Below are 17,357 nucleotides of genomic sequence, written 5' to 3' on the forward strand. Positions count from 1 at the left end.
TGAGTCGTCAGACATTCCATCCGGGGGAGTGGGAACTTCACCTGGAGATCTTTGCCCAATTAACTCAGTTATGGGGCATTCCAGACATGGATCTGATGGCGTCTCGTCAGAACTTCAAGGTTCCTTGCTACGGGTCCAGATCCAGGGATCCCAAGGCGGCTCTAGTGGATGCACTAGAAGCGCCTAGGACCTTCAACCTAGCCTATGTGTTTCCACCGTTTCCTCTCATTCCCAGGCTGGTAACCAGGATCAAGCAGGAGAGGGCCTCTGATCTTGATAGCTCCTGCGTGGCCACGCAGAACTTGGTATGCAGACCTGGTGAATATGTCATCGGTTCCACCATGGAAGCTACCTTTGAGACAGGATCTTCTGGTACAGGGTCCATTCGAACATCCAAATCTAGTCTCTCTCCAGCTGACGGCTTGGAAATTGAACGCTTGATTTTATCTAAGCGTGGGTTTTCGGATTCTGTGATAGAAAACCTGTAACTAGAAAGATTTACCATAAAATATGGAAAAGATATATCTGTTGGTGTGAATCCAAGGGATTCTCATGGAGTAAGATTAAGATTCCTAGGATCCTTTCCTTCCTACAAGAGGGTTTGGATAAGGGATTATCAGCGAGTTCTCTAAAAGGGACAGATTTCTGCTTTATCTGTCTTGTTACACAAACAACTGGCAGCTGTGCCAGATGTTCAAGCTCTGGTTAGGATTAAGCCTGTTTACAGACCTTTGACTCCTCCCTGGAGTTTAAATCTAGTTCTTTCAGTTCTCCAAGGGGTTCCGTTTGAACCTTTACATTCCATAGATATTAAGTTGTTATCTTGGAAAGTTTTGTTTTTGGTTGCTATTTCTTCTGCTAGAAGAGTTTGAGTTATCTGCTCTGCAGTGTTCTCCGCCCTATCTGGTGTTTCATTCAGATAAGTTTGTTTTGCGTACTAAGCCTGGTTTTCTTCCAAAGGTTGTTTCCAACAAAAATATTAACCAGGAGATAGTTGTACCTTCTTTGTGTCCGAATCCAGTTTCAAAGAAGGAACGTTTATTACACAATTTAGACGTAGTCCGTGCTCTAAAATTCTATTTAGAAGCTACAAAAGAGTTCAGACAAACATCTTCTCTGTCGTCTATTCTGGTAAAAGGAGAGGTCAAAAAGCGACTGCTACTTCTCTTTCCTTTTGGCTTAAAAGCATCATCCGATTGGCTTACGAGACTGCCGGACGGCAGCCTCCTGAAAGAATCACAGCTCACTCTACTAGGGCTGTGGCTTCCACATGGGCCTTCAAGAACGAGGCTTCTGTTGATCAGATATGTAAGGCAGCGACTTGGTCTTCACTGCACACTTTTGCCAAATTTTACAAATTTGATACTTTTGCTTCTTCGGAGGCTATTTTTGGGAGAAAGGTTTTGCAAGCCATGGTGCCTTCTGTTTAGGTAACCTGATTTGCTCCCTCCCTTCATCCATGTCCTAAAGCTTTGGTATTGGTTCCCACAAGTAAGGATGATGCCGTGGACCGGACACACCAATGTTGGAGAAAACAGAATTTATGCTTACCTGATAAATTACTTTCTCCAACGGTGTGTCCGGTCCACGGCCCGCCCTGGTTTTTTAATCAGGTTTGATGAATTATTTTCTCTAACTACAGTCACCACAGCACCCTATGGTTTCTGTTTTTTTTTTTCCTCCTGTCCGTCGGTCGAATGACTGGGGTGGGCGGAGCCTAGGAGAGACTATATGGACAGCTTTTGCTGGGACTCTTTGCCATTTCCTGTTGGGGAAGAGATTCCCACAAGTAAGGATGACGCCGTGGACCGGACACACCGTTGGAGAAAGTAATTTATCAGGTAAGCATAAATTCTGTTTTTTCTTAATTGGTTATTGCTGTATATGGCTAACCTTACCCGTATATGGCTATAGGTTTAAATAAATAAAAAAACACAAGTGTTTTTAAGGTTTAAAATAAATAGATCTGTGTTACGCAGCTACTTTTTTTTTTATATTATGTGTATATGCACACTCTAGCAGTGTAAATCTTATTATTCTTTAAAAAAGAAAAAATTTGTTGCAGCTGTGATTTATCAAAGAAGATATTCAGACAAAATCATATTTTTTCAAGCCAGGTCAGAAATGAATTCAGGCAATTCTATTGTCTACCAAATGCTGACAATATGCTCCCCTGAGCTGAATAGACAATCATAATAAGCACATCTACTATCCAGAGGAATATAAAGGTCTGAAATTCAGACCAAATCCCAATAAATACCACTTTATTAACCCTTTGTTCACTGCCTGGGTAGTGTTGGTGATGCAATGTACTGTGGAGATGTACATAAGTGAATCATGTATAATGTTATATTGTGAGATTGTATGTTTTTAATAAAACTGGTATTTAAAATGTTATTGTTCCATTACTGCATACATTCATCTTCCTTACAATGGGTTGTTGCTATACTACAGTGCATTTATGCTTATTAGACAACAATCAAGACGGGGGGGGGGAATAAGAAAAAAATCATGAGTATATATATATATATATATATATATATATATATATATAGATCCGGAATGTTAGTGATATTTTAGATGGCGTTTAATTAATCAGTTGTAATGAAGTTACACTGATACTTACTTTACTATAGATATAAAATTCAAATACACTGCGCTCCACTGCCTACTTCAAAAGTCAATTTTTCTGTGAGCTAACGGTCTGATTGTTTTCCAATCAGCGCTCTCCCCATAAGGCACCTTTGTTGTAGCTGAAAGCGCTGAACAATTAAAAAAAGCTCAGATAAATTGACTTTTGAAATAGAAGGCGAGCGTTGGGAATTTGAATTTCATATCTATATTAAAAAGTAATTTATAGAGCAACTTCATTACAATTGATGATTTAAACTCTAATATCACTAACATTCCAGGTCTTTTTATAAAAATGAGAATTTAAAATCACTTAACATTTAGTAATACAGCAGCTGACCTGCTGTTACTAGCCAAGTTGCGCACACAAAAAAAAAAAGCTGGAATACAGAGTGCTGAAAATAAGTTAACTTTATTTTTACATGAAAACATTTACATACATCTTACTGCTCAGTGCAGCATTAAAGTGAAATAACACAATACATGGTTATGTGGTAATATCTGTTGGATCACCCCAAGGCTCAATCATGGCTTCCCAAATCTACAGCTTCCTACTCTTGCAAAACCCATAAACTAGATAGAATCTGGGAAGAGATTTAATATATTTGATTCTATCACAATATTTTTAAGACTTAACTCTTATTAATTCTATCAATGCTTCATTACCATAAATCACCACCACTACTGACAACTACAATATTGCTCAGAATCCAACCTGTGCCTTAAAATATTTGATCCGGTTTTTACCTTTATCCTCCCATACTAATTTTATTGAAAGGGGCAAGAAACAATTCCCCCCCCCCCCCCCCCATTTCATGATTTAAAAAGAGAATACAATTTAGACATAAAAAAATTCTAATGTACTATTACCAAAATTGCTTTGTTCAATAGATATCTAGATAGGTAGTGTGCACGTCTAGAGCTCCACATACCAGGACATAGTGCTGCTATCAAGTGCTATTGTTACAACAATACTGCCATATAGTGATGCAGACACGTGCACACACCAGAAAGTACCTTCCTGCTGTTCAGAGAAGAAAGATTATAGAATTACATTGGAAAGTTGTATCTGAATCATGAAAGAAAAGATTTGGGTTTTAGGTCTCTTTAGCAAACCATAAAGCTATTACTGTAAACAAATGCTGGTCCATCTATATTCTGTCTAAACCAGTGTTTCTCAACTACCCCTAACAGGCCAGGTTTTCACAGGTGAAATAAATCAGCTGAGGGGCAAGATTAGGCAAGTAACCATGGTTACTGACAAGCTGATTTTCACCTCAAAGTAACTTGACAGATACTGACATCATTTCAGCAAATATTAACCCCTGGCAACCACTTCACTATTCATCTGACTTATTTCATCTGGACCAAAAGCATCTATGAAGTGCTGAGCCATTTGTAACCAGACCGAAACCTAAAAGTTGCTTTTTCTGAGTAGTTTTCTTAAGTGGAGTGCAGAGACTGCTCTAGACACAACACTGTTAGTGGGGGGGTTGCAAAAAAAAAAAAAAATTTGCCGAGAGGAGAAAAAGACAGTTGTGGTCTGGTACAGGCAAGAGAATGATTCATACCGACTTTTATTTACCATCTTTTAGTAAAAATATGAAATAGATTTTTTTTAATGGATTCAGATAGAATGTTTAAAATGCTCAAATTGTATTCTCTTTGTATCCATTGAACCAGCAACAATGCACAACTGGGAGCTTGCTGAACACATTGCTGGCTGCACATAAGCCTCTTGTCATTGATTCACACGATGAGCAGCCAGCTCTCAGTAGCGCATTTCTGCTCCTAAGCCTAGGCAAGCAAAGAAGGAAAAAAAAAAAAAAAAAACCTCTGAATAATAAGTCTCTCGCGACCCCCCCAGGTGTCCTGTAAAAGTCAGACGACAACTTCTCAGTATTGGCTGCAACATTAGGTTAAGTCAGATAAGAACTATTTATTAAAGACCATTACATAAGATAAATGTACATTTTATACAGTGTTAAAATATCCCTCTGCTCCCCAGTGTCACTTCTTTGCCTTTTTGGTTTCCTTCCCTCCTGCGTCCTCTGTGGCATCTTTCTTGGCTTTAGAAGTCTCTGCCTTAGTTTCCTTATTGGCTTTAGCTGGTTCCTTCTTTGGTTTGGCAGGTTCTTTCACCTTAGCTGGCACTTCAGCTTCATCAGCTTTTTCCTTTTGGGCTTTTGGTTTCTTTGGAGGAGCCTCTGTCACTTTAGCTTTCTCACTGGGCTCTTTTTTTGGTTTGGCAGCAGGTTTAGGTTTTTTCTGGTATTAAAACCAAATATAGGGTGAGGGGGGTGGAAACAAAAAAACAAACAGGTAAACCTAGGTTTTCTAGGAAGGTCTTCCTATTGCATTAGTGCTAATTGAGAAATCAAAGGACATCTTAGCCATTCATATTACAGATACAATGGATTTCCATATTGGTCACAAGAGCATGAACTATACTAATCTTAGTTTTGTTCCACCACACTACAGCAATTCAGGATTACATTGGAGACCACCAGTGTTGTAGCTCAATACAGCCCAATAATCTGGCGTGTTAGTGGCTCCTGAGACTAGAATTGAAGATTCCTGGTATAGAACATGTGTCAGAACTTTGTAAGCCAATCACAGGCAGTCAAGTTAGAGCAAGACCTGTTATACACCTTACTGGTAAAGCACATCTCTACTCACCTCACTCTCTTCCTGTGCCTTTTTAGCAGCTTTGGGCTTTTTCTCCTTTAAACCTAGAAACAGAAGTAGTTGTATAGTAAATAGTTGTACTCCTGGTCAGAAACAGACTAGAGGTTTTACTACATCCCCATCAATTTGTGATACAATAGGTAGATAGTTAAAGGGACAGTATACACCAATCTTCATATAACTGCATGTAATAGACACTACTTTAAAGAATAATATGTACAAATATAAAACCTTAAGTTAGAAGCTTCAAGTTAAGCTTTTTAAAAGGTTACTGGAACACCCACTCCCCCCGCATATGAAAAGGCCCTTTACACAAACAGGAGCAAGCTGGAGTAGGTATACGTCGGTATTTTACTAAAAAACTTTGGGGCTTGGTTAGGAGTCTGAAAATCAGAGCAATGTTATTTAAAAAAGCAAAACAAACAAAAAAAATGTATTTTTTTTTTTTTAAATGTATGGGCTATATAAATGGATCTACAAAATTTTTATGCAAAGAAAAATCTAGTGTATAATGTCCTTTTAAGGGAATCAAGGCTTATTGGGTTACACAGCGTTAATACCGCTCTTATCTATCCTTATCCTCCCATCTCTTTCACGGTGCTACATTATTGGTCATGTCAGACAATATCCCTCCTTTCCACATTTCTAGAGGCGTTGTGCTAGGCCTACTAACTTTGTTGCCCCTGGTTTCTACAGGGAAGAGGTTGCCTGCTGCTGCTGCCGCCGCCATTTAAACAAACACCATTCAGAGCCAGTTCTGGATGCCACTCACCTTTGGACTCCTCTTTTTGAGCCTTGGGTTTCTTTGGCTTTTCTGCTTTTTTGTCTTTGTCTTCCACCTTGGAATTTGGGTCTTCATTCTCCCCAGTCTTATTGGATTTTCCTTTGGGCTTTTCCACTTTTGCCAACTAGAAGTTAAAGGGTTTGGAAAATTTAAACAAACTTGCATGATTTAGACATAGCGTGCAGTTTAAGGCAATTTTACTTTGTTCTCTTGACATCCCTTACTGAAAAGGTTATTACATATCAGCAGTGCAGCACTGGAAGATAGCTGCTGATTGGTGGTTTTGCACATGCCTCGTGTCATTGGCTCACAATGTGTGTACAGCCTGCTCCCAGGAGTCTATTGATTCACTGGAGTTGACTTAAACACATTTATACGTAGGCAATAGCACAACATGCGCCATTAGGTTAGGCTAAAAGAATGTGCTATCAGTATCTAACTCAATAGATAACACATTGACATTGTAATGAATCCCCCCCCCCCTTTAAAATGTTCACAATTACCCATTTTACCCGCTGGTGTATTAAATTCCTTACAAATAGCTTCTTCACCCTTATGTTAAATAGCCAATTTTGTCCGTTAACAACTGTACTAAAATCACTTTTGTGCTGTCTGAAGAATATCTATGTAAACAAGAATCAGCAGCCCATTGAGAGAGAGGGAGTGGTGAGTGACAAAGAAAAGAAAAAAAAAACAGAATTTTTATGGTTTAAAAAGATCAATACCTTTATTGCCCATTTCTCAGTTTTATATACTTTTTTACCTCTGTTATTACCTTGTATCCAAGTCTCTGCAAACTGCCCCCTTATTTCAGTTTTTGACTGACCTTTCATTTAGCCAATCAGTGCCCTCTCATTTGTAAGTCCATGGGCGTTGTCACAATTTTATCTATATGGCACACATGAACTAACACCCTCTAGCTGTGAAAACTGCCAAATGCATTGAAATAAGGGACAGCCTTCAAGGTTTTAGAAATTAACATAAGAGCCTACCCAGGTTTACCTTTCAACAAATACCAATAGAACAAAAAAAAAAAAAAAAAACACATTGGATACATGAATTGGAAAGTTGTTTAAAATTGCTTTCCGTATCTGAATCATAAAAGTTTAATTTTGACTAGAATGTCCCTTTAAGTTGCCTTATGAAACAGCCTGTGTGTATAGGTCAAGATAAGGAGATGTGTGTCTATAGAAATATAGAAGATAAGGTTGTCTGCTCTTTCTGCAAGTTCATCCCATTAAATAGGCCACATTTTCAATGAGTAGTTCTTCCTTATACACAAATTAACCTAAAGGAGCAATTACCAATATTTTATACTCTGCAGCTGGTATAACAAATTACTGTAAATGCATTGAGGAAACCAATTTTCCACAGTTTACAGCCTCTTCATATTTTAAAGATTTGTAGAATAGCTCTCTTAGCTAGGAGGAGTCATACACCTTTAGCATTTAATGTCATGAGTAATAAGATGAATGTATAGGCGACATACCTTGAATCGGCCAGTGGCCCCAGATGCACTGGAATTAAGTGGCCGGATCAGGATTCCCTTCTCTAGCCCACGTTTAAGAGCAGAACGCAGGAGGAACTTGAGTCGAACAGGGTCCACTGTGGGATGGGCTATCATTATCTGGTTGCGAATAGACTGGACAGATGTTCCCTTGCGTTCAGACTTCTTCAGGACCTCCACTACCATTGACAGGGTTGAAGGATTTGCTGTGGTCTTTATAACCTTTGCTGCGGTCTTTATAACCTTTGCTGCTTTGGGCTTTGTATTATTGGACCCTAAAGAGACTATTTAGGTTAGAACATAATAACTTTATTGTACATATTCCAAGTCATTATCTATTGTTCTATTTGTAGAAGTTTATATCTGCAGGTTATAGAAGATCATCAGCCTTACTTCAGCCCAAGGGAAGGATGCACTTATGATTAATCCATCTGTGTTCAATCAGTTTCTTATGCTGATTGAGCCCTCATGTGGTGGGTTTGTAAACAGAAACTGGTTAGCATTTTTAAAGTTAACCCCATTCTTTAGCTAGCCTTCTGCTTGATCAGAAGTAGGTTAGTAAGCAGCTCACAAGTTATGTTAGAGTTTAAGACCAAGTACTGAAGCTATTCGTGCCAACTTAAAGCAACATTTTTAAACATTTAAAAGGCAATAATGTAGATATAGGGTTGCCACCTTGGCCATATTTTCCAGGACACTTATGAGTTACACATGCTGCAGGGTGCAACATGATGTGCACTGTAATACACGTTCCTCTCTGCACACCCTGCAGCATGTGTAACTCACAAACGCCAGGAAAACATGGAGGTGTCCCCTATTTGGGCAAGCAGTCATTTATTAACCACAAATCCCAGATTGCTATGGGCCACAAAGCAGATCAGGCAGTTACTTTAGAGTCACAAAAGCATACATACATAGCATTCATTCTCAGTCATACAAGAAAAGCAGGGAAATCCTTGCTTCCAGGTCCCACACTGCCACAGTGAGCCACAAGCACCAACCTTATAACAAAAAGGAAGAAAAAAAATAAAACCCACCACTGCTTGATAAAAATTAAGGAGTTGTAATTTAGAATAAAAAAAAAAAAAAGTCACTAGTGTCTAAGCTGAAAGGATCTTGGCCCCTTATCTTGAATTAAAAGTGGTTTTCAATTTCCTCACCAACTAAAAACCTAAATGTGACCAGCTTCTGAGGCCCTCACAAGCATTAATAGGGCACAGTGTTACTAATATTAGCATTATGCTTATGTCACAAGCCTCCCCTCCAGAGCACGGTCTCACCTGAGGCAGCTTCTGTACTCGCCTTGTCACCAGTACTAACTGTACTGGTCACATCTTTCTTAGGTGCCATGTTGTTCTGGTCTCACTACAAAAACACCTAAGCCAGGCCTGCTGAGGCTTTATACACCTGCTCTCCAATCACCTCTAATCAGAAGTCAAATTGGGAGCAATGTCTGTAAGGAGGGGCTGTAAATCTCACAAGCAGAGTGACCCTGGTTAGAAACAGGTAAAGGTTTCATTTTCTCTTATTTAGGGTATGAGCAGGTTTGATATTTTCTTAAAATGTTATGATCATAATTAGTATGTTTAATAAAATATTTAAGTCCTCTTTTTCTAAAAAAAACTGTGTTTGTCCCACACTCCCTTACAGAGACCAAAAATCAAATTCTGTCTGTCACCTAGGTTGTTTTAAAGATGCTGAAAGGCAGATCGCTGTTTTAGGCAACTTGCAGCATTTTGAAGACAACCTCTAGGTGATAGAATTAGCTTTTTGGTCTCTGTAAGGGAGAGAGGAACAATCGCAATACCTACATAAAGTGTTTGTTTATATACATTAAAGGCTAGATTACGAGTGGCGCACTAACAGTTACACGCAAGCGAAAAGGGGCTTATCACGGCTGTTTGCGTGTGTTAGGTGTAGCACTCGTATTACAAGTTGAAAGTGTGAGCGCAATTGCGGTTTACGCTAGAGCTCTGGTTAACTGTTTCACGAAACAAAAAACTGTCACAAAACACATAAAAACATTACAAATACAGTTAAACTTATAAGACTAATAAAAATATTTTAAAAAGTTGAACACCCCAGTTTTAAAAGTTACTGATTAAAAATAGAGCGTACTGTGATTATTATTTCCCTTTAATGTGTTCCAAATTATGCATTTTACCTCCTGGATTGTATTAATTTGTTTACAAATTACTACTTACCTTTATTTTGACATTTGAAATAGCTGATGTTGTCCTTTGTATCCTCACCTACACTGAAAATTGCAGTACTTCAGTAACAGTTATAGAAAGATATGTAAACAAGAAGGCTTTTATAAAATTATGCTCTCAGTGTTCTCTTTAAGTATTGGTCATTGAAAAAAACAATGAGGAATAAGATGAGGACTTTGTATAAATAATTAGACATAAGATAGACATCTGCTGTCCCTACAAGCTCAGCTTATTGTAGTGTGTTGTGGTTTCAATTAGCAGCAGCCGTTATTTCATATACAAAATAAACCCAAAGGAACAATTTTCTGTACATTTTAAACCCTGCAGCTGGTACAACAAGTCAACAGTAACATATTAAGGGGAAACCAATTTTACACTACACTGTTACTTTTAAGTTTCCAGGTAAAGTACTTTTATAGTTAGGATATTTAATTTTGTTAATTGCAATGCTTTAAAGGGATATTAAACACTAAATACATGCCATGCACCTTCCGCTGCTGAGGTCAATTATATATGAGTCACTATATATATTTTTTTAACTGCTAAATTCCATACAGTCATTGGTTGCATTCACTCTAGTGACTAATTTTATAACTGACCTCAGCAGAGAAGGAAACTTAGGTTACAACATGGCTGCACCTATTGCTTTATGGAAACTAAAAGTTCATTTTTCAATATTTAAACAGATAATCAAAATAATAATAATAAAATTTCATTTTATTTGCTTTGATGATATAAATCTATTTAGCTTTTACTTGTAAGAGATAATATACATAAACTTGTTACAGAATTTAGAGCCTTCATTATTATACAAAAAGAGATTTGTACAATCTGGTTTTTAATTTCCAATTGTGATTTTACTGATCTGGTGTAAGCTGGAGAACAGACCTCAAATAATGTGTCACATAGTATAGCTTTTAAAAGGAGGATTTGAAACCTATTCCTAAATCCTTATAAGAATATTGGTCAAGATTTTGTGTCTGCATTCATGCAAGAAGACTTAGAAACCAGGCAAGATTGTGTCTAGTGCTTTAATGGGACACTATAAGCCTCTTATTACTATACCTGATAATACTTGTTATATGCTATAGCAGGGATGGCCATATTTGGCCCTCTGCTTTAGTTTTTGTGGCCCCAGGAAAAAAGCAGGACCATAAATTTGACTTTGGGGACTTCTGGTAGGGTGGCCACAACTCAATAGATTGCTCTGTAGGAGAGAGCAGCAGATAGAGGGTAACCTGCAGCCTTACCTACCTGACCTTTTGCCACTGGACGCAGGGGGTGCACCAAGCAGTCGGGCAGATAGGACCTGGGATGAGGGCCTTGCATATAGGGGGGCCCAACAGTGGCATCGCCATGGCTTCTGGGGTGCTGCCTAAGCTCAGTCACAGCCGGCTAAATGAGCTAGTGCAGTTGTGAGCAGGAGATAACTGCTGTCCTATCAGTAACTTAGGAGTTAATGTAGTGAAGGCTCTGGTCCTAGATTGGGGGCTCTGTCCCTGGAATGGGAACCCTGTGCCTGGATGGAGACATCTGTTGCTCTGAAGGCCCTAGAGTCTGGGGTGGAGCCCTGGATGGTAGGGGCTCTAGGGTGTGTGTGCTGTTGTTGTGGAGTCCATGGAGTTTGGGATGCCCTGTCTCTGGCCCTTGAGGTTGGTGGCCCTGGAGGTTGGTGGGGATAGGGCAGGGAGCCTTCCATGCTCATTAGCATACATTTGCATAAATGTGGGGGGGTTGGTAGGGGCCCTGTCCCTAGTTATTTTATTTAAGATGTTTGTCACTAAGAATTATTAGTGACCCCTCTACTTTGGACTGTGTGTCCTCCCTGTGTAATGATTGTGTAGATGTGTCTGCCATCCAACTCCTTTCACTTGCAACTTGCAATATATTGAAAGCCTCCGTGTTCTGCAACTAATCCAAATTCTTTATTCTCTGGAAATATCCATGTGCGTCTCTGCTTCTGTGTAGATACTTCGGGTTTGAAGAAGTTATCTTGATAAATATTAGCTCATTAGTAGTTTGTGTATATAGAAATAGAAATATTTAATGCAGTATCTATTAAAACCATTTTAGCTCTCACTCATCCCTGCAAGTAAAAAAAATATTTTCAACATGGGCTCATTTTAAAAGAGTGGAAACCCCTGTTCTGAATGAACAAATTGAATCAGATTTACACAGATTGTGTTGGTGACTTTCTACTGCTGCTGTAAATTGATGATTAAACATTTTATTGCAATAATTCCCTGTGTAAAATTGCTAAATGCAGCTATGTTAGCTGCTTCTGTTTAATTTACATAATTAAATGGACATAAACAATAAATACATTATCTGCACCTCCCTCTAATTATGGGGGCTGCCATTTTAGAACCTAAGTTTCACTGCAGGTATTTGAAGGAGAGTTGCTGCAAACACATCCACACTGGAATGCAGTGAAAGCTAGATTTCAACATGGCAGCTCCCATGACAATGTTTTTTGTGCGTGTTTAATGTTCCTTTTAAAATAATGAATCGCATAGTTGCCAACTGTCCCGTTTTTGCCGGGACAGTCCCGGAATTTGGGACCCAGTCCCGGCCATTTAAATGTCCCGGACTGTCCCGGCAACCGTTTTGTGGCTTATAAATCACTTGAGTTAACTGACAGTGTTTTGTTAATAAAGTTTGTTATATTAAAAAAAAAAGTCAGTTTCTCCTCCCCGTCAGCTGGCTGTGCAGTGACATCACATTTGGCGCGGGTAACGGTTGTTGATGTGCCTCTGATTGATACCTCCGTGCAGCGTGTAACTGGTGTGATGGTAAACAGCACAACTCCTTAGTCTCCTGATCTGCACAGTGTAAGCCAGTTTATTATCTTAAATACACAAAGGTATTTTATTTTTTAAAGTGTATTGTGTCTGTCTCGCTTTTTTATTCCTCACCCCCAGCAATATATTTGTCCCTTCATATGCAAGTAAAAATAAAGCCCCAGATAAAGTTTTCAATTATTCTCGCAGTTAACGTTGTCTGCTACTGTTTTACTGTTCATGAAGTATAGTTTTACTTTATTCTGAACAAATTTATCATTTAAATAATTCAGCATTTACCATTTATATAGTACACTACAGAAGCCAACTTGCAAATACTGTATGTGCTTCCTTGAAAGTTATTATTTAGATGGGAAAATAAACTGTACAACAGCATCAGGGAACTGAATGCTGCGCATAACAAAAATGCATTCCTTGTGATCACCAGAAGATGCAGAGAGCATATCCCACGGTGTCAGTGTTTGGGAGGAATGCCTGTCAGCTGCTGGGGTCTCATAATTTATTTTAGATCACAGAGTTCTGAGGAGGTAACAAAAGTCACCTATTAACTTGTTGCTGTCTGAGTTAAATTGCGTGTGAGCTGCATGTGAGATAGAAATGGTGGATGAATTATTAGAACAAATATGGGACTTTTATGGCACTTAATTAACCTTTACTATTACAAAGCACAGCATGTGAGTAACTCAGTGAAATGGTGATACATACAGGGGAGAGATTCATTTACTTAAACAAGACCAACCCCTAAGTGATTAACTCCTTGCTTCCAGAGATGCTGTGGTGCACAGAGGGTAATTCTGTCTGGCATATGAAAGGTTACAAATATATTGCATTCAAATGTTTTTCTCCCTCTAAATCCAACTTGTACAGACCTTTTAATCGCCACAAATATAGCTTGGAGTTGTGCAAACATGTATTTTTTTCTACATTCCAGTTACATGTAAACATATTAAATGTGTAAATTCTGCTAGCTATAACTGTTAATGATCAATAATTGCTTCTTGTGACCTCCCTTACTTCACCTATAACTGCTCACTATGTCTCCTCCACTAACTGCTCCTCATGTCCCCTCCCTAACTGCACTTATAATTGCTCCCCATGTCCTTCCCCTAACTGCACCTATAACTGCTCCTCATGTCCCCTCCCCTAACTGCTCCCTATGTCCCCTCCCCTAAATACACCTATAACTGCTCCATATGTCCCCTCCCCTAACTGCACCTATAACTGCTCCCCATGTTATATATAATATTGTATATATATTAAAGTCAGACTGCTAATTTCTAAATACAAAGCCACAGAATGTGACTTTTGTTTGAATGATCCATTTTGAGTCTGCACAGGAGTGAGACATAAGGGCATGTAATCTTTTAAACTGGTTCTTTATTTAGCTTTTTTTCCCACCATAATAAATAGGCGGAGCTTAATTATGCTAATTATGTGGGTTTGGCAAAGTGGGCGGAGCTTTAGGGCAGGGGGTGTGGTTAAAATTTCAATGCAGGTAATTGATAGCTGCAAAGTGTCCCTGGAAATATTTTTGAAATGTTGGCAACTATGGAATCGGAATATATAAGGGTAGTGATAATAAAAAGATTAGCTGTTAGGGGGAGTATTTCCTGTGTCCAGAGTGTGTCACAGAAATTATGCACATTTTGGTAAGTACACAACATAGGTTGACCTCATTTATCCCATTGTTTCATTGATAAAGAGGCTCACTGACACTGTGCTCACGGGATTCTATGCACAGTCATCTGTCCGGTCATTAGCCAAAGCATAAGGCTGCGTGTGTGGTCTCTAACGCGGGCCCCATTTCCAGGGTATTTGAATATAGCCAGATGCAACCTTTATAATACTTTCTTTAGTGGCTGAAATACCAGGATCATTTATTTGTTTGTAAATACACATTGTCTATCTCCAAACATTTTCCCTTAGAACCCGTGACAGGGAAAACAGACTGAGGGAGGCCTGGGACAGGAGCCAAAGTGACATGACAAGTGGCCCAGAAGGAAAGTGTGGTACCCAGGAGGCGGGGCTAGACATTGCTATTTTCAGGTAAGCTCTTCAAAGGGCTTTTTTGGCCTTTGCCAGCTATGGCAGCTGTGCTTAGAATAGCAGGATTATGGGGAAGCAGATTTAGAGGACTAGTTCTATGATATGGTTCCTTCCCACTTCTGTGCTATTCAAATGTGTTATCTATTCATTTTATAAGAAATCCTCCTAGGTTGTAGAGGGGGGGGGGGGCATTGCCCCTGCATGAATCTGTTAGCTCTGGTTATGAGAGATATATGAGATAAAATTGTTGAGGTAGTTTGTGTAGGGGGAAGCAGCAGATTTCCCAGTGCCAAGGGGAGCCATATGTGTTTTGCTCTTTCCACTTTGTTACATGGTCAGTATATGCACTTATTAAACAGGTCCTCATATTGCGGTTTATCCTTCTCTTGGTATTCTAATCATATTTCTCAGTCACTATTTTTAAGTGTAAGCCCAGTGTCTATAGCTTGTGCTTAATTCTGAGATCAGGGGAACACATTTTGTGATATATTTATAGCATTTATTAGTTATCTTGGCTTACTTCTAGGGTTGCCAGGTGTCCAGTTATCAAGAATTCAGTAAAATCTTCACAAAAATACTGAACACTTAAATGTCTGGTTTACAAAGTCCCCGTGCGTTACCAAAATAACGAAGGCCTCTTGTGCCTCAACGCAGTACAAATATAGAGCAGAAAAAAATTGGGGGCAGTTAAGGGGGTCAAAAACTATTTACATGTGCTGCTAGCCGCTAAAGAGGTAAAATTATTGATTTGTATGTCATTGGCAGCCAAGGAGTAAAATGACTGCTCTGTTGTGAAAAATATACATGTAGGGTAAAGACTGGGGGCTAAAGTAGAGCTTTTGAGGGGGGCATTGTGTGACCTCACCTACTATTGCACCCAATTGTGCTCAATTATTTTTATTTATTTTTTTATTATTATTTTTTGTCCTTAGCTGAGCACTTTATGACCTTTTTCCTGCTCATTGATGTGGCTCTTTGTAAATATCATCCCCTTATATAACTTTTGCTTTTAGTGGCTTTATTTCTCCCTTTTCACTGAACCATAGTTTTAGGTTCCCTAATATTAGAAATTTGGCTACTCCATGCATTATATACTGTCTATTACTTAGCTGCATTTATGTTTTGCTCTTTTCACGTGGGTTTATGGTCAGGATGATGTGACGTGTAATATAATGACTTTCATGCATGCATATACTCAGTGTCACCCAGGTGCGGCCCGCACCCCCCGCACCCTTAGTGACGCCACTGCATATACTTGCTAAACAGGTCCTCATATTGCAGTTTATCAAGCGCTAGTTGCATTCTCTTGGTATTCTAATCATATTTCTCAGTCACTATTTGTAAGTGTGAGACAAGTGTCTATAGTTTGTACTTATTCCTGAGACAATGGGTAATATTCTGTGATGTATTTATTCTATAGTTAGCGCAGCCTACTTCTAGACATTAATATGCTAACATAAATTCCCATATTGTTAAATATAGAATATATATAATTTTTTTTTTTTTAAATTGTACTGAGTTGAGGAATTTCCAACCTTTTTCCTAATCATCTGTGTGGCCCTTTGTAAACTACATCTCCATTTTTACTATCTTTTAGTGGCTTTAATTTTCCCCTTTCACTGTACCATATCTTTAGGAACCCTAATTTGGCTACTCCATCAATTGTATATGTTACGGGTAAAGTCGGAAATCATGGTAAACCTGACATTACCCAAGCAGCTGTGGGTAAAGCCCGATGTAATGTAATTCCCCCATCTACACTATTTTTTTTGCCTCTGCCTGGGAGGTTAAAGGAAGGCGCCCCGCCAATCATCTGGCATCCACCCCAAGTTAACCATGGGGAATGAGGTTTACAAGTTGGTTTTGCCCCCTTCAACCCCACATGCGGAGGCAAAAAAGGTAGTGAAGATGTGTGAATTACAGTGCATATATGTTTAATACAGTGACTCGATGCACCATGAGAAGATTTATTATGTTACATCGGGCTTTACCCACAGCCACTTGTGTAATGTCAGGTTTACCCAGGTAATGCTAGGATTACCCAATTTCTTACTTTACCCGCAACATATTTAGCATTTGGGTCCAAAAGTGTCCCTTTTATGTCTTCTCCAATATACCCTTATTTTTGCAATTCCAGTTTGGGTGATTCAAAAACAGCCACTGTTTTTCATCAGGATTTTCCCTTATATTTAGCTCCTATTGTATTCTTGTCAGGGGTTATAATATACTATGTAAAAACTTGAGGCCTGTATTGCAAGATTATTACAGATTACATCTTTAATAACTGAAGTGGAAAGAATATGCTCTTCTACATATGTAATACGCTGTTCTAATTGTCTCTGTAATTCTTGGTATGTTAACCTCAACAAAAATAAAGGGGGGGTAAATAAAAATAAAACGGTTAGCAAAAGGCGTGAAATCCAGGTTATTTCTACAATTGAATTGTTTTTTTTGGGGTTTTCTGCACTTTGATTGTGTACACTTATTGAATATTTGTCAGAAGTAAAACGTTTTTTATTTCAGAATCCCTGACTTCTGTGATCTTTCTACACCAGTTAGATACAGTATGTATTCATGGAAATACAGTTTAAGGGACAGGTGGGAGGAAGGGGGTCTTGCCACTAATTTTCACCAATAAGTTACTGATTAGAATTATTTCTTGCTCCCTTGAATATTTTTTATCCAAA

At 38.7% G+C, this 17,357-nt stretch overlaps 1 protein-coding gene across 1 annotated transcript; it reads right to left on the reverse strand.

Annotated features, from left to right (window-relative positions):
- Positions 1-4,641: 4,641 nt before the first annotated feature.
- Positions 4,642-8,960, reverse strand: LOC128636334 (protein B4). The gene is made up of 5 exons (XM_053689363.1): positions 8,891-8,960; positions 7,593-7,885; positions 6,092-6,227; positions 5,311-5,363; positions 4,642-4,899 (listed from the first exon to the last, which is right to left on the reverse strand). Exons 1-5 carry the CDS (start codon positions 8,958-8,960, stop codon positions 4,642-4,644), a joined length of 810 nt encoding a protein of 269 aa, XP_053545338.1.
- Positions 8,961-17,357: the final 8,397 nt, after the last annotated feature.

Source organism: Bombina bombina, chromosome 7 (assembly GCF_027579735.1).
Source record: "Bombina bombina isolate aBomBom1 chromosome 7, aBomBom1.pri, whole genome shotgun sequence".
Lineage (NCBI taxonomy): Eukaryota > Metazoa > Chordata > Amphibia > Anura > Bombinatoridae > Bombina > Bombina bombina.

Coding starts and splice junctions, on each gene's coding strand:
- LOC128636334 (XM_053689363.1), bottom strand. CDS start 8,960: ATGGCACCTAAGAAAGATGTGACCAGTACAGTTAGTACTGGTGACAAG. Junction 7,886..8,890: donor GAGTACAGAAGCTGCCTCAG/GTGAGACCGTGC, acceptor TAGTCTCTTTAG/GGTCCAATAATACAAAGCCC. Junction 4,900..5,310: donor AGGCACAGGAAGAGAGTGAG/GTGAGTAGAGAT, acceptor TTTTAATACCAG/AAAAAACCTAAACCTGCTGC.